The following is a 23,080-nucleotide window of genomic DNA, read 5'->3' on the forward strand; positions in this document are numbered from 1 at the left end:
GTAACAACGCAGTCGTGGCCTGGATCTCTACGGCCCTGATTAGCTGGCTGGTCAATATGAGCAGTAGCCGTGCATTATTAAAGCAACACCCCGGCCAGCACTGCTTCTGCTGGGAGATGATCCGAGTGTGCGTGTAACTTCAAGTTACACTGAGGTACTCATCACACTGCACCTTTAAATGCTTAGTCTGATAGTTTTTACACATCTGCATACTTTAGGTGATATCAGCCTAAACTTTTTTTGTGGTATTATAGGTCTTTATGTAGTCAATAAACTTGACTTACTCAGGGATACCCAATATAAGCCAGGACTCCCCGAAAGCGACAAGACGTAGGTAGTGATATGAACCATGGACTGTTTAACCTATTGTTACATGCTTATTCTGAACTGTCTTTTTCAGATTCTAATGGGTCTCTTTTCTCACTGCAATATTAGGTGGTCAAATATTAGGTGACCTTTTATCTGAAAAGGTCAGAATGCTTAGAAAAACCATGAATATCATATTGCCGATACCACTGCAATCCAAAACGATTATGCTCATTTTAATGGTTTTAATCAACTAATCAGTCAAAGAAACAAACTGGTCATAGGTCACAAATCATTGAAGCATAAAATATTGTCAGGACTGTGGTACCACGCTAGAAATATTCAACTTCAACAAAGAAAGGAGGAACACAGTTGCAGGGTTTCCTTGATGCATTAACAAAACTTCCGTTTTGGCTCATCTTCCCTTTGCCATTCCTCCTGTCACTCAGGCCTGCAAACTCCCATTCATCTTGGCGGGTCTCCACTGGCCTGCAGGTTCCTTCATTGAAGGCCCTGGTCCTACGGACCCTGGTTTCTCCAGTTCCCTTCCTAGGTGTCCATACTTCTTCCGTTTGAATGGCCTTTACATGGTTGTTTTCCAAAGTTCTTTGTCCCCATATTGACCTCTGAACACATGTTGGTTGTCTGTTAAGTCTTTGATTCCAATTCTGGTGACTTACAGATTTTTGTTGTTGGTTTTTAATGAACTGACTTTATTTTTTTAGAGCGAGTTTAGGTTGACAGGAAGGAGAAAGCACAAAGGGTTCCCATGCATCTCCTGCCTCGCACCCCCACTGTCAGCATCCCTTCACTATCAGCATCCCCCCCAAGAGTGGCACATTCGTTACAATCAATGAACCTGCATCCTTATCACCCAAAGCCCTTAGAGCACTCTGCTGTTCACTTTGGATGTTGTATATTCCATGGGTTTTGACAAACGTTTAATGACATTTATCCACCATTCTAGTATCCTACAGAGCAGTTTCACTGACCAAAAAAATCCTCTGCTTTCTTGTTTGGTTTTCCCTTTGTTTCATGTGGCGAAGACGAAGACCAAACTCCTCTGCTAGCCCAAACCCAGGTCAGACTCCTGAGCTTCAGATGTGGTCCCAGAGCCCATTTGTTCAGAAGAGGAGTCCAAGTATTTCCATCAATTTCTCCCCTGTTATGAAATGCCATGGATGCTTTCTTGTAAATAAATTCCCCTTTCTTTTCTCAAGGAAACATCCACCACAGAAATCTAGGCTCCCGGCACCTCCCTCGGGTTACAGTTTCACTCCCCTCCAGCCTATCCTGGACTTCAGTCCTGATCAATATTTGTACAATATGGCTTTCCTTACCTCACCAGCCTGTCACAGACCTACAGCCATTCTGCAGTGCCCAGGACATCTCAGCTCAGACCTCCAGTAATCTCACCCAGCTGTCACTCACTCACCAAGGCCTCCAACCACAGGGGTCGCCTCCTCACTGTCTTCTTACCATGTCGTCCCTGTCTTAGCAGCTCTGCTCCCACTTTTTCTCCTGTCTGGAATATTCCCCTCTCTGCTCCTTCACTGAGTCCTACTACGAGCCAAATATCACCCATCCTTCAGATTTTACTGCCACGAGGCCTTCTTGGTTACTTTGGTCCATTCTCACGTCTTTCTTTTCTAATCTGAGGCACTACCTCTTGTTCACACTACACTTCTGGGCATTCAGTTATCTTCTGAGCTACCCTGGGCTACAGTCATTGCATTCACACAACTCGGCAGCTGGTACATTTCAGCAGGGACGACGCTGTGGCCTCTTTGATCTTTCCCACCCTGCAGTTTTAGGCACATGGGAGAAGGAAAATGAATTCCCCTTGAATAGCACTGAATTCATTTTGAGCTTAGAAGAGAGTGGTGGCTTCTGATGGCAGCAACATAGCCAATGAGCCAGAGAACGTCTCCATGGCAACCTGAAATTCTCTACATCATTATCTGCTCTACACTCCAGTATATGAGTTTGGTCATTTTTTTTCTTCCCATTTGGTAGGTCCTGTTGCTAACAGATCATCATTTCAAATGCATTTCGTTTTCATGAAAGGATTCTCTTGATAATAAGCTAAGACATCTCAGTTTTTACAAGCCTTCTACATTACCCTTATGGATGGCAGTGCCTCCTAATTCCTATGATGGGGTCCTCCATCAATGCTGTTTTTATCCGCAGCATATGAATGTATTTTTAAACCTGATATGAAGGCTGAGTCACAAACCCTCATAATAGTGGACGTGGATAAGTAACACATCTGATGTTCTGACTGTATCCCTGCAGCAACACCAGTAACCTGAGATGCTGGAAACGCACCATCCAGAGGCCACTTATGAACACATTAGAATTCTCATCTTTGCATGCAGTGGAGGGCTCATTACACTGATTCACTGAAGACGGCCTGAAGATTGGCCCATTTTTCTCCTCTTAGGTGATTTCTGGTGCCAGGCTCCTAGACCAGATCATTATAGAGGCAAAGGGACCAATGGGATGTCGCTGAAATTGTCCAGCGGAGGATGCGTGCTGTCACCAGGCATCGCTCCACCTGCAATGCTCAAGTCAGTAGGAAAATGAAATTGTTGTTACTATTGTGGCGGTTACAGAACATGATATGGTAAAGGTACTAAAATGAAACCTAATTATCTCAGTGTTCAGACAGATTTATCATCTAATCTATTTTTTTTTTTTACACGGAAAACCTGAAGATTTTGTTTTTTGTTTAGATAATAACATTCTTCACATTGTTTGTCAGTGATGGTATTTCATGAGGATACAGGAGCAAGCCTAAAAAAAATTCAATTAAACATCATCCATGTAATTGTGTAGCTTGGGCTGATCTTCAGGAATGGGCCTTGAGTGACCTAAAAAGGCAACGCTTAGCTGCATGTATCTTTGTCATAAGAGGTCTCAGCAGCAAAAATAATCTGAGCACTTGATCCGCAAGAATGCTGCGTTCTTTTTCTTTTCCTCTCCTCGCCCTCCCACCTACCAGCACGCGCCTGCCTTCTAAGCAGCGACTGGTCTGAGCTGCCCTAATATTTCTCTGGCCCTCGAGGATTACAGCAACCTTGTCCTTTTGTTCTCCTTCGTGGAGGAGACAGAGTTGAATGGGCTCCCAGGGAGAGGCTGGCAGACTGCTTCCTGTCATTCCTGCCTCTGGGAAGGAGCCCCAGCAGCGCCAGCCTGTTCTGTGAAACCTGGCAGGCAGGAGCGCACGGCTGTGTGAATAAACAGGTGCCTTGGCACAGCAGAAATCGGAGTAATTTTCTTGGGGAAGTTGAAATCCAAACCAGACAAATAGGTAACTGCATGCCAAGTGAATTCATCACCTGACATCCCGTCAGCTGCAATTTGATAAACCCCAGACGCGCCCCAGTGTCCTGAGCGTTGGGGTACTGTCTTCACAAAGAAGAATGTGGAGGAAGTTGCCAGACAGGAGAGGGGGGGGGGGTGAAAAAGGTGAAGGGATCAGAAGTACAAATGGGTAGTTACAGAATAGCCACAGGATATAACGCACAGTATGGGGAATATAATCAATAATATTGCAATAACTATGTATGATGCCAGGTGGGTACTTGAATTATTGGGGGGTCATTTTGTCAATCACATAAATGTCTAACTGCTGTGCTGTACGCCTGAAACTAACACTGAGTGTGCGCTGTAGCTGAAACAGGGCAGTCCAGGAATGGTTTCGATGCGCTGAGTGACGCTGCTGCTGAGCCTTGTGGAGCCCGCCCCTCCGGGGCTGGAGCTGGCTTTGCAGGTGGCCTGCATCTAGGAAGCATGGGTTCGCCTGCAACTTGTGTTCTCTAACCCCGGCGCTGGCTGGGACCCGAGTCCCTGGGCCCCGGCTTCTCAGAAGCACCAGCGACCAGTCATTGTGCCTCCTTCAGGCCTTGGCTGTGCAGATGACTGCTTCCCTCGGCCACGGCCAAACACAGAAAACAGCACGCGCTTTCCAGGATGCGGGCGGAGTGGGGCAGGGTTTGTTATTCCATCAAAAGCAACTTTCTAGTGAAATGGAAACTCATCAATTCGATTTTTGTTGTTCTCTGGGTGTGACATCTTATATAATAAAAGCCTAATATGTTAAGTGTCCAATTGTCCATTTAACCAATCAAAGCCTATGATATCCTAAGGCTGCTCAACTGCTCGCTATGATGCGCACTGACCACCAGGGGGAAGACACTCCCACCAGTAGGTTGGCTTGCTGCTGGGGTTCGGTCGATTGGGACTGAGTGAGACGGAATGGACATGCCCTGGAGCCCTCCCGCAGTCCCTCCCTGGCCCTGATCATGCACTGGTGGGGTCCCTCTGCCTGGCCTGTGCCCTCTTGCCCTCCAGGATCCCTCGGGGGATGTTGGAGAGCCGGTTTCAGCCCAATCCCATAGGCCAGGCTCAGGGACCCCACTGGTGCATGAATTCGTGCACCGGGCCTGTAGTTTAAAATAAATAATATTACAAAACCCTTTACTCCCTGGCCAGGTAGCTCAGTTGTTTAGAGCGTTGTCCCACCACGTCAAGGTTTTGGGTTCGATCTCCCATCAGGGCACGTACAAGAATCAACCAATGAATGCATCAATAAGTGGAACAACAAACCGATGTTTCTCTCTCTCTGTTTCTCTCTCTCATCAACAAAACCCTTAAAATGATCAGAGAGGTAAGATTTCAAACAGGGAAATCTGAATTGTTTGTTGCCACCCACCCCCAAGCCTACGTCCCCTTCTCTCTCTCTTTTTTTGGTTAGAACAAAATAAGGACCTGGTTGAGAGGCAGGAATTCCGTGGTGGAAAAAAATCCCATATGAAGAACATAAAGGTATACTGATCAAAAAGGTGGGGTCCAGCTTTGAAGGGACGGGGAGCCCCTCAGGAGAAGAGCAAGGTCACAGCAAGCCCTCCATGGGGGTGCCCTGTGATGTCATCGCCTACTCAAGGATGTCAGTTGGTGTCCTCTGACTAAATCATGCTGCGTGAGATCCGACCTTTTACATACAGGAATCTTCCCATCCTCTGTAAGATTTAAATCCCTTTAGCCCTGAGACTGCCAGGCAGAAAGACATTACGAATGCCAAGTCCCCTTCCTTCCCCACCGGGCACATTTCACACGCCATGGCCTCCAGTGCCCGGTGGCCGAGGGCGTCTGTTCTCAACGTCGGAGGCTGGAGGAGCCGGGCTCCTGTTATTGGTGCCACGGGACAGATGGGGTGTCTGGCTGAAGGTGATGATCGTGACTGACTTCCTAGTGAAATGTGGGCAAGAGACAGCCCATCCTTCTGGGAGCAGCAGGCGCCTGGCACTCGGGGTCCCTGGCTGCCAACGCAGCAATATGGCCCGTGGGAACGAGGCCGCGTTCTCCAGCCGAGCATTTCACCACTGAGCTCTGCCCAGGACGTCTGTGCTGAGGCCTGGGACACAGTTGTGCTCCCTCCCCAGCCAAGAACTCCCGTCACTAATTAGGACACCACGCGATTGACAGCTCCTGGCTCTGCACTGTGAGATCAGCTTCTAGCTGAGTTGAATGCAATGCTGTCACTCACTGACATAAATTCTTATGATTTTTTTTTTTAAAACAAAAGCTTGGTAATCACACCAGTGTCACCTCAAGACCGTGGCTGTCAAGTAGTGATGTCAGCCCAGGAGGTGCAGTCGCACTCTGCCAACCCGCGCCTGCAGTTTTCGCAGAACAAGCTGACCTGGATCACATTTTCAAAATCATGTCATTCAGTTCAGTTCCTTCTGCATCCTGAGACACACACGGGTGCTTGTTTAGCTGGGAACAGAGAAAGGGGCCTGGGAGCCCGAGGATTCAAATGCACCTGCATGTGGATCCCTGACACTCAGGCAAAAAGGAAGAAGCAGGCACTGCCCCTGGGGACGTCACGCTTACTCAGCGGGGTTCATCCCACACTTGTCACTGGGCCCCCAGTGGATTCAGCTGCTGTCTGAACTGCATGTTTATCCAACCATTAATGAGTATTTATAATACAAAGGATGAGTTTACTTTTTTAAAAAGCTACACGATGCGGCTTTAGGAATTAAATGACAGCCCAGCATCTGTTACTTTTTGGAGCGTTGTAATTGGGTTTCCATCCACTCGACGTGATGTCAGGGCTACTCTCTTGCTCTTTTCTTCCACTGGTGGCCTTTCTCTGGTCATTCCACTGCTTGTTGACACCCCGAGGGAGAAGCCAGGAATGACGACACAGGAGTCAGGTCGCATCTGTCGGGGAGGCTGCCGGTGGGGGAGCTGCCTGGCGCAGGAGAGCGGAGAAGGAGCAGGACGCTCACGTTTGTGGTCCCAGAAACCTTTCTGGGGAGGCCACCATGTGCCTCCGCTCCCCTGAGTTCATTACTGAGAGGCAGTTATATAGTCATGTGTCCTAGCTGCTTCCTGCCACTGTACCTGGCCCTTGGCAAGCCCTCAGCACACGCCAATGGGACCTGGGAGACCTTTTACACAATCTTAGGTGACTTTCTCGCCCAGGGATCCCTTCAGAGACAATCTCTTATTGCTCCCAGGGAGACACAATGCTTATTTCTACTTTCCCAGCTTGACAAATCTGCCCAGGACGTTCTTAGTTCAGTGGTGGGGTGGCGTGTTGAGGTGCATGTTTATTTCGCTGCTATGGGTTTCAAATCAATTGGGACACAGGGCGACTGGAACACGACATCTCCCTCTGCCTGTGATGGATGTGGAAGAGGGCTTTTTTATTCTGTTATATCTATCTCCATAAAGAGAGGAACAGTTTTATTGTGGCTGTCAGCCAGGAAAATTAGACATATTGCTAATAGGAAGACCCATGGCAGCGCCTCGTGGTTGATATACATGGTGACAAAATTATATTAGTTGCAGCCCCAATAAACTGAGAAACATTTTCTTGTATAAGTAGTTCAAGAAACTGCAGATCAAAGTACAATTACTTTGTTGTTGCTGTGTCTGACTTAGCTTTCTGGTCCAAACATTAGAAAATTCCTTACATTTCCATTTCCCGTGTGTGTGTGTGTGTGTGTGTGTGTGTGTGTGTGTGTGTGAGAGAGAGAGAGAGAGAGAGAGAGAGAGAGAGAGAGAGAGAGAGAATACCAGGCCCTTAACATTACTCGCTGGAAATGTTTGATGATTTGGGCATATCAGTGTTTGATCCTGTTGTTAGATTATGAATTCCAAATGCAAGTTTCCATGTGGTAATTAAACACAATTCTAATCTTCCGTTTTTACAAATGGTTAAAGCTCATGCGAACAATTTATACCACGGAACCCTAATTATATATGACCAACTGATTGTATTCACATTACATGTCCACCACCTAGGTCAGTGGTCGGCAAACTGCGGCTCGCGAGCCACACGCAGCTCTTTGGCCCCTTGAGTGTGGCTCTTCCACAAAATACCACGTGCAGGCGTGCATGTACAATGCGATTGAGACTTCGTGGCCCATGCGCAGAAGTTGGTATTTTGCGATTGAGACTTTGTGGCCCATGCGCAGAAGTCGGTATTTTGTGGAAGAGCCACACACAAGGGGCCAAAGAGCCGCATGTGGCTCGCGAGCCGCAGTTTGCCGACCACTGACCTAGGGGATTAATGATATGAGAAAAATACTGCGATGTCTCAAATTAAATTACAGCAGTGGAGAGTGAGAGGTCAGAGTGACGTAAGCAGTTAGTAGCTGTGGGCCAACTAACAATAGTCTGCTCACATTCCTGAATGGCTGTTGGAGCTTTGCATCAACTTCTATAGGGAACAAAGATGCCACCGCATCCTGTACGTGCACGAGCTTTCAGGACTGCTGCCCGTAGGTCATCAAAATTAGTAAATAGTTCACCTTAATGCACTGTGCACCCAGCCTTAGCCTAGAACTGTCTCTGCTTCACCGTGTCCGGGTCCTGCTCTGTAACCAATGTAAATTCTTTCAAAACAACTTACATCTTTCTTCCCCAAAACATGGGTGCAGAAGGTCGGGCCTACTCCCCCACAGCCCTGCTCCTGGTGGGTCGGACCGCACACCCCAGGACCTGGTTCTTTTTCTGGCAGCATTTGGCTCAATAACCCCTTTCTTTCAGAAAAGCTTTGGTAGATTGTCCCCTCTATCATAAAACGTCTATCTTTGCATCTTGTTACTTTCTTTATTTTGTGACCTCTTTTGTCAGATGAAAGTATGGCTACACCACTTTTCTCTGGTGTCGTTTGCTTGGAGAATCATTTCCCACCCTTTCACTTTTGAGTCTTACTTGTCCTTGCAGCTGAGATGTGTCTCCGTAAGGTGGCACATGGTTGGGTTTTGTTTTTGATTCAATCCACTACTCTGTGCCTTTTTAATGCAATCAACATCAAAATCCCAATGTCATTTTTTAAAGAAATAGAACAAGAAGTCATTAGATTTGTATGAAACCACAAAAGACCCCGAATAGCCAAAGCAATACTGAGAACAAGGAACAAAGCCAGAGATGTCACAGCCCCTGACTTCAAATTATAAAACAAAGCAGCAATAATCAAAACAGCATGGTATTGGCAGAAAAACAAACACACAGACTAATGGAGCAGAGTTGAGAACCCAGAAATAAACCCCCATATACATAGGCAAATAATTTCTGATAAAAGAGTCAAAAATTTCTAATAGAGAGAAGAAAGCCTCTTTAATAAGTGATACTGGGAAAATTGGAAAGCCACATGCAAAAGAATAAACTAGGTTGCCATTTGTCACCATGTGCAAAAATGAACTCAAGATGGATCAAAGACCAAAATATAAGACCTGAAACAATAAGTTACATAGAAGAAAACATAAGTACTAAACTTATGGACCTTGGTCTTAGTGAAAATTTTATGAATTTGATCCAAATGCAAGAGAATTAAAGGCAAAAATAAATGAAAGGGACTACATCAAATTAAAAAGCAAGAGAAACCATAGTCAGGACAAAAAGGCAAACAACACCTCTGATAAGCGGTTAACATCCAAAATATATAAAGAACTCATATAATTCAACAACAACAAAAATAAACAATCCAATTAAAAAATGGGCAGAGCACCTGAACAGACACTTCTCCCAAGGACATACAGGGGGCCACAGGTGTATGAAAACATGCTCAACTTCATAGCTATTAGGGAAATATAAGTCAAAACCACAATGAGATACCACCTCACACCTGTTAGAATGGTTATTGTCAAGACAAATAATAACAAGTGTTGGAGAGGTTGTGGAGGAAAAGGAACCCTCATTCACTGCTGGTGGGAATGCAGATGGTACATCCACTATGACAAACAATGGAGAAGTTCCCTAAAAGATTAAGAATAGAGTTACCATATGACTCAGCCACCCCTCTTCTGGGTATCTACCTGGAAGATTTGAAAACATTTATTCATAAATATATATTTACTCCTATATTCATTGCAGCATTATTCATGGTGGCCAAAACATGAAAACAACCAAAGTGGCCTTTGATAGATGATTGGATAAAGAAGAGGTGGTACATACATACAGTGGAACACAACTCAGCCATAAGAAGATAAAATACTGTCATTTGCAACAAAATGGATGCATCTTGAGGATATCATGCTAAGCAAAATCAGACAGAAAAAAGTCAATAACCATATGATTTCACTCATGCCTGGGATATAAAACTGAAAGCAACAAACAAACAAAAACTCACAGATACAGACAACAGTATGGTGGTTACAGTGGGGAAGGGCATTGGGGGGAGGTAGAACAGGGTAAAGAAAGTCAAATATGTGGTGACTCGACTTTGGGTGGTGAACACACAGTGCACTATACAGATGATCTATTATAGAAATGTACACTTGAAACCTCAAAGATTTCACTAACCAATGTCACGCCAATAAATTCAATAAAATTTTTTAAAAAAGAAAATCTTTGGGCTGTGAAATTCTTTTGTTTAACAAAGATGACCTCCCTTGCTGCTTAGGGCCGTGGAGAAGATGAGGAGGTTGTGAGAGCCAGGAGGAGAGCGTGCTTGGAGCTGAGTGCAGCTATAGCAGCTGAGGGAAGAGGAGAAACAGACACGTCCTCCTGGGCCACCCTGTTGTTGTTGTCTTTAAAACTCTCATCTGAGAGAGAGAGAGAGAGAGAGAGAGAGAGAGAGAGAGAGAGAGAAAGAGAGAGAGAGAGGAAGAGAGAAACACTGATGTGAGCAACATCAATTGGTTATCTTTCCTATGTGCCATCCAGGGATCAAATCCACAACCCAGGTATGTGCCCTGACTGAGAATTGAACCTGCAACAACCTTTCCATGCACAGGATGATGCTCAACTAATGGAGCCACTCTGGCAGGGCGTCCTGGACCACCTTAGCCTTTCATACATCCAATGATCTTGGAACATGTTCAGTAAATGAAACTAACAAAGAATGAGGATTTGGCTTTCTATCCCCAAATTCTGGGGTCCTTGGAGGACAGGTGTGAGGACTATCACTTCTATGATAAGGACGCTGGGACTTGGGGACATTTCGCACCCTTTAATTTTCTGACTCCAGTGGGGTTAGTGGTCTAGTGTCTGTCCCTGGGCCGGATTGTAGGCCATCTGGCCTGAGGGCGGATCTCTCATTATCACAGGCGGCTGCAGCCCCATTTAATGTGGTGCCTCACACAGAGATGGACCGGTGCCTGGTGCACAGCTGAGGTTGCAAACAGGCGTCAAGCCAAACTCTTGAAACCATCTCTTCTGCTTTCCAGGCTTGTCCTTGACACATATTTTCTTCCCTAAGAGCCTCAGTAATTTTCATAACTTCTTATTTGTCACTTTCAGCGTCTCAGGAGCATTCCAGGATGTTATCTTTATTCATCTCCTTCTCTCGTTTCTCCTCCTTTTAAATAGCTGCTGGGAAAGGAAGTAGTACTTGGGTTTTAGTGCAGGATGGAGTGATGATGACAGGATATTTTTCCTGTATAAGAACTGTTTATACTGGTATAAAGAATATAGATTTCATTTTCTTTTTAATCCTCACCTGAGGATATTTTTTTCATTGACTTTTAGAGAGAGGGGAAGGGAAGGGGGGAGAGACACAGAGCGAGAAACATAGATGTGAGAGAGACACATCGACTGGTTGCCTCCCGCATGCCCCCCGACCAGGGCCGGGGATTGGGCCTGCAACCGAGGTACATGCCCTTGACCAGATTCAAACCCAGGACCCTTCAGTCCGCGGGCTGACGCTTTATCCACTGAGCCAAACCGACTCGGGCAAGAATACAGCATTTCAGAGGAAAGAGCTTCCGGGAGTGAATCACTGTTATTCTTTGCCTGTTTTATCAAAACAAAAACGCTTCTCTCTGGTAGCATACAACCGCCAACAGTCGCGAGTGCAAAAGGCTCGCTGATGCCATTCGCCTTCCTTTCGGACATCCTGGCTGCAGCCCCCTGCGCGTGCGCGGTGGTTCTGGCTGTTCCGAAGTCCCCCCAGGCCCCGGGGGCCACTCAAGTTCAGCTGCACGTCCCTTTGAGAGGACGCTTACCTGACAGGTCGCGGCAGGAATGGCCACTGCATCCCAGATGCACATCCCCTCCCCTGTGGGACTGCCCTTTCCCGCTGGCCCTCACCGTAGCCACAGAGTCCACACTTACATGTCGTCGAAGACGAGTTTCTGCCTCTTGCAGTCCCGGTGGCCGCTGGAGCCCGGGGACCACGGCTCCGTCTGTGGCCGTGGCTTGTGGAGAACGCTTTCCGAGCTGTGGTGAGCTGCTTTCTAAACAACAAACAACACGCCGGTTCTGAGAAACTGGCCACGTGGCTGAGAGAGCAACCCATCGCACAGAATATCTTGTGTCCCGGACTCTCTTAGAATCGGTGGTGCTTTTGTTTAAATAAAGAAAAAGAAATATGTGCATCCCAGTTCTCAAAAGGGGCTTTCAGATACAGGGTGGGGCAAAAGTAGGTCTGCAGTTGTTCATATTAAAAAAAGCCATGTAGGTAATGACTGTAATAATACAAGAATAAACCCCGTGTTTCGCACACCCACAACTGTAAACCCACTCTGCCCGCCCTGTATGCTGTGCAGTGTCATCTCACAACAGTATCATCGGAGAAGGCTTGGCGTGGCCTCTCACAGACCTGGGCCCTGCGGTTCGGTGAGGTCAAGTGACAGCCCGTCTCCCAGTGCTGTGACCAAGGCCCAGGGCTAGCACTCGCCCTGCTCTCCTCCATTGGCGAGACCTGTGGTTCTCCAAGTTGACTCTGCATGAGCTCATTCTGTGCATAGCAGCACACAGACAGCGGCCCCCCCTCCGGAGCCTCCAGGTCCGTGGGTCAGGGGCGGAGCTTGAGAGCGGGCATCTCTAACAAGCCCCAGGTGCTACTGACCACTGAGCTGTAACCCACAATCCCTCGCAAAAGAGGTGTTCAGATTACAAACAGACTGCTTCTTATTTGCTGTCTGTAAGATTAGAAAAAGCCATAGGGAATTTCTAGAAATTATTTAAAATATGTTTTTAAAAGGAACACTATTGATTTGTGGAAAAATTAAAAAAAATTATAACTCTTGGGGACACAAATATTTATAGAGCACCCATTGTGTGCATACACTTGGATCAGAAGGCAATTGCCTTTGGTTATGAAATTCAAATCAATTCCTCTGAAGTAATTAAAATAGAAGGTAGCCCAGCCAGTGTGGCTCAGTGGTTGAGCATCAACTTATGAACCAGGAGGTCATGGTTTGATTCCTGGTCAGGGCACAGACCTGGGTTGTGGGCTCGATCCCCAGTAGAGGGCGTGCAGGAGGCAGCCAATCAATGATTCTCTTATTGATGTTTCTCTCTCCCTTCCTCTCTGAAATCAATAAAAAAAATATTTAAAAATAGTAGAATGAAAAATAAAAATGATAGAATGTATGCCAACGCTCCTTTCAGTGTGGACCGATTTTATGTGGGGATCAGCCTCCTCGCTGTAAGAGCCCCCGTGCATTTCCTTCTTGCAGGCGCGGTGGGAACCGCGGATGCGTGGCCCTTGTCTAGGTCGCTCTCCCCAGCTGGACGGGAGGTTTCACGCAGGCTCAGACCGAATCTGCTAGACTGTCCCTGCCTCTCTGCCGCTGGGCACAGTGCCCAGCACTCAGTGAGCACTTGCTCAATAACCATCTACTCAGGGAAAGAATGACTAAATAAAGTCTCTATGTTTTGTTTTTTTTCAAGTTTCTGCACACCATACAATTTTTTGCTTGTGATATAAGGACCTAGAGGCAAAGAGAAGTTTTGTTTGTTTTTAAATTTGAATTGGTAGTTTTTTATTTCAGGTTTTCCTAATATGGTTTTCTCAGATTCTTATAGTTTAGAATTAAATATAATTGTTCCCAAATGAGGGTGCTTTAGAGGGTTAATTTCCCGATACAACGAGATTTAGGCTCTTGTAAGACCTTCTACGAACCCTTTGATCTCATTATGGGATAAAGCATTGCGTACTGCCTCCCCATCTCCTTGTCAGAGTCATATTCTCATATCTCCCCTCCCCCAGCCTCACAAAGCCCCACTGGTTTTGACAGGCACAGTGACGGAGAGAATGCAGTGGGAGATGTGGATGAAATAATGTAGCCCAGCGGATGCGTGGTCCAGCGCCCAGCTGGGGGGCAGTACAGAGGAACTAGCTTGTAGTGTTAGTTGCACAGGTGTCCACAGGTGTTGGGTTCTTTAGATAACATCATCTCATTTAAATCTTATGATGCTGTTTTGCAAATGAAACAGGCTCAGAGAGATGAAGCAAATGACCCAAGGCCACGTGTCCACTAATTATGAAGCTAGATGGATGGTGCACCCCAACCCCCTGCCCTCCCCAGGGGAGTGTAGGGCACTGGAATCACCCCAGGAGGTCGCCTAAAGAGGGGTGGTGGGGTTCCCACACTGTGGCTGCTACACTGGTCACCCAGGTTGGAGGGGGAACCCCAACATTTTGGCCTGGGGTTTCCATTCCAGGCTTAGCTGTGTCCTGGGACAAGGAATCTTTTCAAATGAAAGGGTGGGTTGGTCCCAAACTCCCAATTTCCTTTGTCTCGTGATTGTATTACTCTGGGCTGTTCTTTTCGGAATGGGGAATGAAACCCCACAGGCTTGCTGAGCAGAGGGCTCCTCAGTTTCTCCTCCTGCAGTTGTCCCTGCGCCAAATCTTCCCAGAACAGCCTTAGGCATCCTTTCTGGAACCTCAAGCGTGTGTCCAGACCATGCTGGGCTAAGACAGGTGGCGTGTCGGGGTGTGTTCAGCTCCATTTCACATTCAATGGGGACAGGAAGAGCAGCAACGTACCGTGAGGTCTGCAGCATGAGCCGGCAGCTGGCTCTCTGCCTTGAGCTTTTTGTTGGAGGTGGTGGAAGGGAACAAGCCACTGCCGCTGGACCTGCTGGAAGACGTCAAGTCCTCGCTGGAGTATTTGTGTTTAGAGGCGTCGGAGAGGGGCGAGATGGGCGACCGGAGCAGCTTTTCATTTTTATTGATGGGTATTGCCAAGCTGCAAAAGAAAATCACAGTAATGGAATGTCACAAGCCAGCACAGGGAGAAGTAAATGTCTTATATATGACCCAAGCCTCCTATTTAAAGCCTGCTGGCAGCAAGACGTTTATGGGGAATTATTATACCCGGAAACAATTTTATGGCATTAGGACCATAACAAACAATAAGCAAATTTCACTCATTGTTTCTTTACTTGTCCTACAGGATGAAGAGTAACTCTGGAGTTAAATAACTAAGAATAATAAGACTTTCATTTTCTAAGTTTTTCACCCATGGATCTCAAAATGCACAACCAACTTCTTCCTGTTTTCCTATTAAGTGTCAGCAGCAAGCAATGAGGAGTCAATCAAATGACATATTTGTTCCTACTTCTAAAAGGACTTTTGCTAACAGCTGAGCTTATACTAATTATTTTATGGAGAATAACAGAATTACAGAATGACTTGCAAAGCACGAAGCAACTTTCAATTGTTAGGTTTCCCAGATAACCAGGCATTGATCAGAATGAACACAGAACAAAAAACTCATCAGAAGTGACATTTTTGAATTCTAGCTCCTGATTTTACCTTCAAAACTACAGTCTGGAACTCCCTCCCTGCTCCCCCCCCACAGACACACACAATTAACCATCAGAGAAGTTAGTCATTATCCTTGAGTTATTGTTAGGACTCTCTCCATTACTTAATTTGAAAGTTGGGAAAAGACACATGAGCTTGAAAGAAACTCAACCACTGCTAATTTGGGATACTTGTAGAAGTCCCCTGATAGAGTCAGTTAAAAAAAGACAAGGTAAATTCATTTAACAAAATGTAGTCATTATTCCCAGTTATGATTGTATGTGTTGGCTATCCATGCAAACAAATCATTAAAGTCACTTCAAAAGAGATTTCCTTAGTTGGTGGTGACCATGTAGAAATAGCAAACACAGGCCTCAGATGACAAAGCCAAGGCTCTCGAGATTATGCAAATAGACATGTTTAGGGATAGAATCTGTGGTGATCGATTTCTGGTTCAAAAAGCACTGGACGACTAACAGCTTAGCAGTGGGAAGGCACGTCTGAAAAACTGCCGTGGGCCAATCACAGTCACTGGGCTAGTGATGATGGAGGTGCTGACGGTAAAGATGGATGTGAACAGTCTGAATAAAGCTGTTTCTTGACATGTGAGTAAAAAAAGTCCCATATCTAACTCTATCATTGTACATATATGTGATTTTAAATGTTCATGGAAAATTGGATCATTACATTGTACTATCATTGACATAGGAATATTTCTTCTTTATCATTATAAGTTTATATAGTCAAACTGACCAAAGAAACTTTCTTTGGATCTCCTTTTTGGGATGGGTGACCACTTTACATATGGGGTTGTCTTATCACATGGGTATAACTGACAGCAGTCAGCACCAACCCGGGGGTACCCAGACCGCCTTTCCTAGAAAGTACTCAAGGCACATTGCTATACACTGTGTCATCACTTAACATGAAACCACCAGACAGGGCATGTGGAGAAGCATGGGACTTGGTTGGAAAGTCTGTAAGGAGGATTCTCCGAAAGGTCGGGGGCCTCTGGGGGGACCCTGCCGAAGGCGGCAGCCCCTACTGTGACTTTTCCAAACAAGTCCGATCCTCAGGGTGTTTTGCTAGAATCTCTATGTTTGGTCTTTAGACATGAACCTTGTAGAAGCATATACTTTCTTTAAGGATGCTTACACTGCTGATTGTATCTAGAGGTTAATTTTAGTTCAAGCTGTTGCTACAATAAAAACCTAAGGAGGCAGGCAATCAAGGCTTTTTTGATGCCTTATGCCAACTAGCCCCTTAGCTTCTCTTTCACAGAAATATGTGTCAGAGTAATCATTCATCCGTCGTTCAGGATCTGCCGGTCAGCCCCGGCAGGGGCAGGCTCTGCCAGGCAAAGGCTCTACTGCAAGAGCTTATGAGTCCTGGGCTCCATGTAGGATGGAAGCGACACCCTCACTCTCAACAACCTCTCACTGAAATTGAGCATAATGAATACTGTTTATAATCATCACTACAATCATGGTAGTTACACATGTGCTAGAAAGGTTACTTATCCTGGTCAGGGTGGCTTAGTGGTTGAGTGTCAGTCAACCTATGAACCAGGAGGTCGCGGTTCAGCTCCTGTTCAGGGCACATGTCCAGGTTGCAGACTTGATCCCCAGTAGGGGGCATGCAGGAGGCAGCTGATCAAGGACTCTCTCTCATCATTGATGTTTCTATCTCTCTCTCCCTCTCCCTTCCTCACTGAAATCAATAAAACAAATATATATATAAAAAACAAATTATATATATATAAAACAAATTATATATATGTATATATATAATTTTAAAAGAAATTACTAATGCTAATGGACAAAGAATCACATATCTATACTAATAAAAGGGGAATATGCTAATTAGACCGGGTCAACCGGCCATCTTCCAAACGTCCGAATTCCTTCCAGACAAAGCCATGGTGGTGGGGACTGAGGCAGAGGCAGTTAGGGGTGAGATCAGGTTGGCAGGGAGGGCAGTTGGGGGTGAGATCAGGTTGGTAGGGGAGGGCAGTTGGGGGTGAGATCAGGTTGGTAGGGGAGGGCAGTTGGGGGCAAGACAGGCAGGCAGGTGAGTGGTTAGGAGCCAGTGGTCCTGGATTGCGAGAGGGATGTCTGCACAGGGATTGGGCCTAAACTAGCAGTTGGACATCCCCCGAGGGGGTTCCAGATTGGAGAGGGTGCAGGCTGGACTGAGGGACAGCCCCTCCGTGCACGAATGTCGTGCACTGTGCCTCTAGTATAACTATATGCACATTTGAAAGACGATTTGGAACCACATTGTCCCCATTAACTTTTTCCCAGTTATTTTGGGATACTGTCCACTCGGCACAGAATTTGTGGACAACGCCAGCTTGTGTGCAGCTCTCCCTCCTGCTCAGACCTTCACAAGCCCTGGCCCCTCCCAAGGTGGCTCTAATACGGCAGCGGGCCTGCTCACGCGCCTCGTTCTTGGCGTGTTAGTGCCGCTCTCCATCTCCTCCTAACCTTTCTGCTTACAGTTTTATGTGTTGTGCTGCAGCATTCATCTCCCCTCACAAATGCTATGTTCGCAGCCAGGGAGAGTGAGGAGAGTCTTTGCAGAGGAAAAGTGGGTTCCGAGCTGTGCTATTTCGAAATGGCAAGAGCGTCTATGACTGATGAGGGGCTACTTGCTTGTGATGAATACCTGGGAGCTTGCCTTGCGAGAAAGGCATTTGTCACACAGGGACTCAGTGCAACGTGGGTCCATCTGGACCGCCTGTGGAGGCGTCACTAGGCGGCCGTTTAACCTTGGAGACGCAGATTCTGTCCCACACCATGATTTTAGTCTACATCTAAGAGCGTTAGGTGCGTCGTATGGAGATTCAGCTCAAAGTTTATATTTCTCCATTCGTGTAATAAGCGTAGTGTCCTAAGCTTAGCTATTAAAATCATGATTTAAGAATCCAGTTATTAAGCTTTCAGAGGGAAGCGTGCAGAACTGTGGAAGTAGTAACTGGTCTTTTGTTAGAGAAGCACTTACACACCCCGAGCGGTGACCTGAGGTGCACATCTCAGTGTGATGAGGAGCCTTAGGCTAACCCGAGGAGAGCAGGCCCGGACACCCAGACCAGAGCAGTCACTGAAAAACCGGACTTTCCCAGGTGGCACATGACTTCAGCCCCAGAGGCCCCACCAGCTCACCTCCGCCCCCGAGGGAACACACACCTGCTGACGTTCATGTTGCAAGGATTCGCAGACACAGTGTTACTGGCAGAGGCGGCCTGTCGGGAAGAGCTCTCTTTCTCTCCCTGGGCCTTCTTGACCTCCCGGTAGTCGTCTTCGTTGTCACACTGCGTGCAAATAAGCAGAAACCAATCAGCTGCGGCTTTTAAAGGATCGTAATGAGCTCCCATCACCATCTTGCTCAGAGCAAGGCCTTGGAAACCAGCTCACTTGCCTCACTGGAAGGCATCTGAGCAGCAATGTGGTCCAGCGCCCTGGCTCTGGCCTGGGTTCCCAGTCAGCGCCTCATCAAATAAAGATGAAACGGGTCAGTTTTACTATTGGCAGTTCAGTGAGAGAGAAAGCCCGGCATCCCGATAAAAGTGCAGGACAAAACACTGTGAATGACGAAAACGGCTCTGCCCTCAATAGACCTGACTTAGCCTCCAGAGACCTGCCCTGTCCGCAGCCTCGGCACCCCTCCTCCTGGAATTTCTCAGCATCCGAACAGGGCACAGCAACCCGTTCTCAGTGCCAGGAGGGCAGTGACAAGCTCGACCCTTTCTTCTGAAATTCACAGCTTTTACGAATTTCAAGCAAAGGTGTTACTTACCTCTTGGTGCCTTACTCCCAGTTCACAATGGCTCTCCCAGGATATCGAGAACCTTTGAAGCACCTTTTTGTGAAATAGTCCTTGGATTCAAGTATGTTTCCTTGGTTGTGTGTAACATTAGACGTGTATTAGGGTGCCATGCAAATGCGCTCCAGCTCGGGTGCGGCAGGGGGAACACAGGGATGGCAAGTGCAGGACCCTCGGCAGTGCTGTCCAAAAGACACTTTCTCTCCCGCTGGGATTGCCGCAGCCTCTCTCATAAGGACCCCAAGGGCTCCACTGAGACAGCGGAGGATCCCCAGTCCTTGGCTCTGGGCTCCAGCAGAGCTAGACTCTGCACCTTTGACAGCCTGGTCTACAGGGTCCCATTTCCTGCGCCCAGTATTGGGGTCTTAACACCCAGATGCTGAGTAAAGAGCACTAACAAATGATCTTTCACTTCTCTGTGTCTGTGTTTAATAACCAGTCATTAGATTTTTTGAGCTTGGTGTCAAGGCTTGGCATAAATGAAGTTTCATAAGTCAAAATTTAAAAGGGTCATAAATAATAAAATTATTTAAATACAGAACATTATGGAATTTATATATACTTATACATGTTTATGTATGTCTTTCTGCACATCTCCTTCTCTATATCTATATATGCCTATACATGTATCTGTATTTCCAATCTATGTTTATCAATTTCTCTCTCTGTATGTTTCTTATAGATCAGTGGTTCTCAACCTTGGCTGCACATTAGAATCACCTGGGAATCTTTTTAAAAATCCTGATTTCTGGGCCTCATCCTCCGGAAATTCTGTTTCTTTGTTACTAATGTTGTGGCCTCACCCCATAACAAAGAAACAGAATTTCTGGAGGATGAGGCCCAGAAATCAGGATTTTAAAAAGATTCCCAGGTGATTCTAATGTGCAGCCAAGGTTGAGAACCACTGTTATATATCTTTGTGTCTCTCTTACCCAAGCCCTCTCTCTTTTCATTATTCTATCCATGTATCCATCAATCCTCAGGTGGTTAATTGATTGGTCAGTCAATTGATCACCTGAGGCCTGATAGATAGATCAATCCAAAAGTAATGAGGAGGGCAGGATATCTGGAGGAAAACAGGAAGAAAGAGGGTGAGGGAAAAAGTGGGTTAACCCATATTACTGAATTATATTGTTTGAACTTGACAGTGCCCTTGCAAAGGTGTCACCATTTTACAAATGAAGTGAAATAAAGAGAAGGCAAGGTCACCAGATTAAGGTCACCCAGGAGGCAGTGAGGACTACGTAATTTGCTGGTTCAGCACAAAATGAAAATGTTGGGCTCCTTGTTAAAAAAGCAAGAAAAGTTCCTTGTCTTGAAGATGATTTTTTTTTGACAACAAAAGCAAAAAATAAACAAGTGGGACTACATCAAACTACAAAGCTTCTGCAAAGACAAGAAAACCATCAACACAATGAAAAGGTAACCTACTGAATGGGAGAAAATATTTGCAAACCATATATCTGATAAGGAGCCAATAACCCAAATATATAAAGAAGTCACAACTCAAAAGTGAAAAACCGAAAACAATCTGTTTAAAAAATGGGTAGAGACCTGAATAGACATTTCTCCAGAGAAGACATACAGATGGCCAACAGGTACATGACAAGGTGCTCAACATCACTAATGACCAGGGAAATGCAAATCAGACCACAGTGAGATATCACCTCACACCTGTTAGAATGGCTGTGATCAAAAAGACAAGAAACCAGCGTTGGCGAGAACATGGAGAAAAGGGGACCCTCCTACACTGCTGGTGGGAATGGAAATTGGTGTAGCTACTATGGAAAACAGTATGGAGGTTCCTCAAAAAATTAAAAATAGAACTACCATGTAATCCAGCTATTCCATTTCTGGGTATTCATTTGAAGAAAAAGAAAACACTAATTTAAAAAGATATGTATATTCCTTATACATGCTCACTGCAGCATTATTTACAACAGCCAAGATATAGGAACAACCTACAAATTCATCAATGAATAAATGGATAAAAAAATTATCCTATCTAATAAAAGGGTAATATGCAAATTAACCGCCACTCTGTCACAAAGATGGCGGCGCTCATAGCCACATGATGGCGGTGCCCAGTCCTCTCAGCCCCGCCGGAGTCCCCCAGGCTTGGGGGGTGGTGGGAGAGAAGCGTGGCTGTTGAGAGCGGGCAGCGTGAGCAGCCTGGAGGAATGCTTGCTTCATTGCTGCAGTGTTCCACCCCAGCCACGGGCAGCGGGCACAGAGTGGCCAGGGTGGAGGGAGAAAACACTTGCCCCAATGATGAGGCAAGCATTCCACGCCCGGCTGCAGAGGGCCTCTGGCCAGGCCGGGCACGGAACGCTTGCATCTTTGCAGGCTGGGCTGAGGGATGCCCCCCCCCCCCATGAATTTTGTGCACCAGGCCTCTAATATCTATATAATATATATTCACACACATATACACACGATACAAACAATGGAATATTATTCAGCCATAAAAAATAAAATCTTGCCAAAATGGATGAACGTTGAGGGTGTTATTAGTGAAGTAAGTCAGACAGAAAAAACATAAATACTATATAATCTCACTTATATGTGAACTCCATAAAACAACAAAAAACCCCTAAATAAATCCCCAAGCTTATGTACCTAGAGAACAGACTGGTGGTTGTTGAGAGGTCTGAGGGTTTTGGGGGGAAAGTGGAAGAATACATGAAGGGGATCAAAAGGTACAAATTTCCATAATAAAAAAGTCCCGGGATGTAATATACAGCATGGAGACTATTGCATATTTGAAAGTAGACAGGAGAGTAGAACTTGAAAGTTCTCATCAGGAGAAATGAAATTTGTAATTATGTATGATGATGGATGTTAATTGGACTTATTGTGGTGAGCATTTTACAATATACACAAATATAGAAACATCACACTGTATACTAGAAACTAATGCAAGTTATATCAATTACACTGCAATTTTTTTAAAGCAGGAAGAGCAATGTAGAAAGTACTAAAGTAGAAAACATTTCCTGTCTCTCAATGTCTCCCTCTTGATCTGCCATGGTGGTGTTTACTTGCGACTGTGGTCCTTAAGGCGTTGGCATACTTGGGAAGGGGGAGTGTAGACTCTCTAGTGCCCAGGATCCTATCTGGCGACTGGGCGCATGCACACACCCCACCAGCAAAGGATTTCCACTGCCTGCCAGTGGTGAGCCCACTTGTTGAGGGGAGAAAGTCCAAGGGAGCATTGCCCCTTTCCTTGGTCCCCACAACCCAAGGAATCTGGCAACCCTTAGGGAATTGCAGTCTCCTTTCCGGGAATACTCAGAACAGGACAGGTCTTCTCTGGACCTCGCATGCTCTACTGTTCTATCACACTTCACTTACAGAGCACAAATTCAAAGAGAAAATTAAGAATATGAAGATGACAACCACCGGCATTAAACTCCAAGCCCAAGCCCTTCTGAGCAGGGAAAGTACTGCACAAACCTAAAACTGCCTTCTATTGGGAGACCTGAGCCAGACAGCCTAGGCTCACTCCTGCTCTGCCCTTATCACCTAGGGATCCCGGGCAAGTTGCTTTAAGCTCCTGAGCCTCAGTTTCCTCATCTGGAAAATGGGCATGACAATGACATTTGCCTCATAAAGTTATAAGGACTCAATGGTTTAATATACACAAAGTGCTGCGTCCCTCAGGAGGATAAGCATATGAGTCAGCTATTGTTAAGGAGGACTTTGTCTGAACTTTGGAACCATCCATGATTACTGCAATCTTTGGTTTGTCACCCATTGTTTTTTTCACTGTGGTCCAAGTTACTTTTGAAGACACAGTAACAGGAGGGGACAATAATCCTCAAAATTGGCTTTAATTTCTGACTGGGTTATTTCCATGCTGAAAAGTCTTCGAAAACTGCTGAGCATCTGGGTCAGCTTCCAGATGTATTTCCAGCCTCCCGTCCTTGCACTGCCTTTCTC

General features: G+C 46.0%; 1 protein-coding gene across 4 annotated transcripts in view; it reads right to left on the reverse strand.

The window, feature by feature from the left end:
• The window catches only part of AFF3 (ALF transcription elongation factor 3), a 554,454-nt gene that overhangs the window by 26,168 nt on the left and 505,206 nt on the right, over positions 1–23,080 (reverse strand). For all 4 annotated transcript variants that reach the window (XM_059658990.1, XM_059658986.1, XM_059658987.1 and 1 more), the window contains 3 exons: positions 18,502–18,626; positions 14,552–14,753; positions 11,887–12,008 (listed from right to left, as the gene is read on the reverse strand). In XM_059658990.1, coding sequence (XP_059514973.1) covers positions 11,887–12,008; positions 14,552–14,753; positions 18,502–18,626 — 449 coding nt within the window. The remainder of the gene's footprint in view (positions 1–11,886; positions 12,009–14,551; positions 14,754–18,501; positions 18,627–23,080) is intronic.

Source organism: Myotis daubentonii, chromosome 12 (assembly GCF_963259705.1).
Source record: "Myotis daubentonii chromosome 12, mMyoDau2.1, whole genome shotgun sequence".
Classification (NCBI taxonomy): domain Eukaryota; kingdom Metazoa; phylum Chordata; class Mammalia; order Chiroptera; family Vespertilionidae; genus Myotis; species Myotis daubentonii.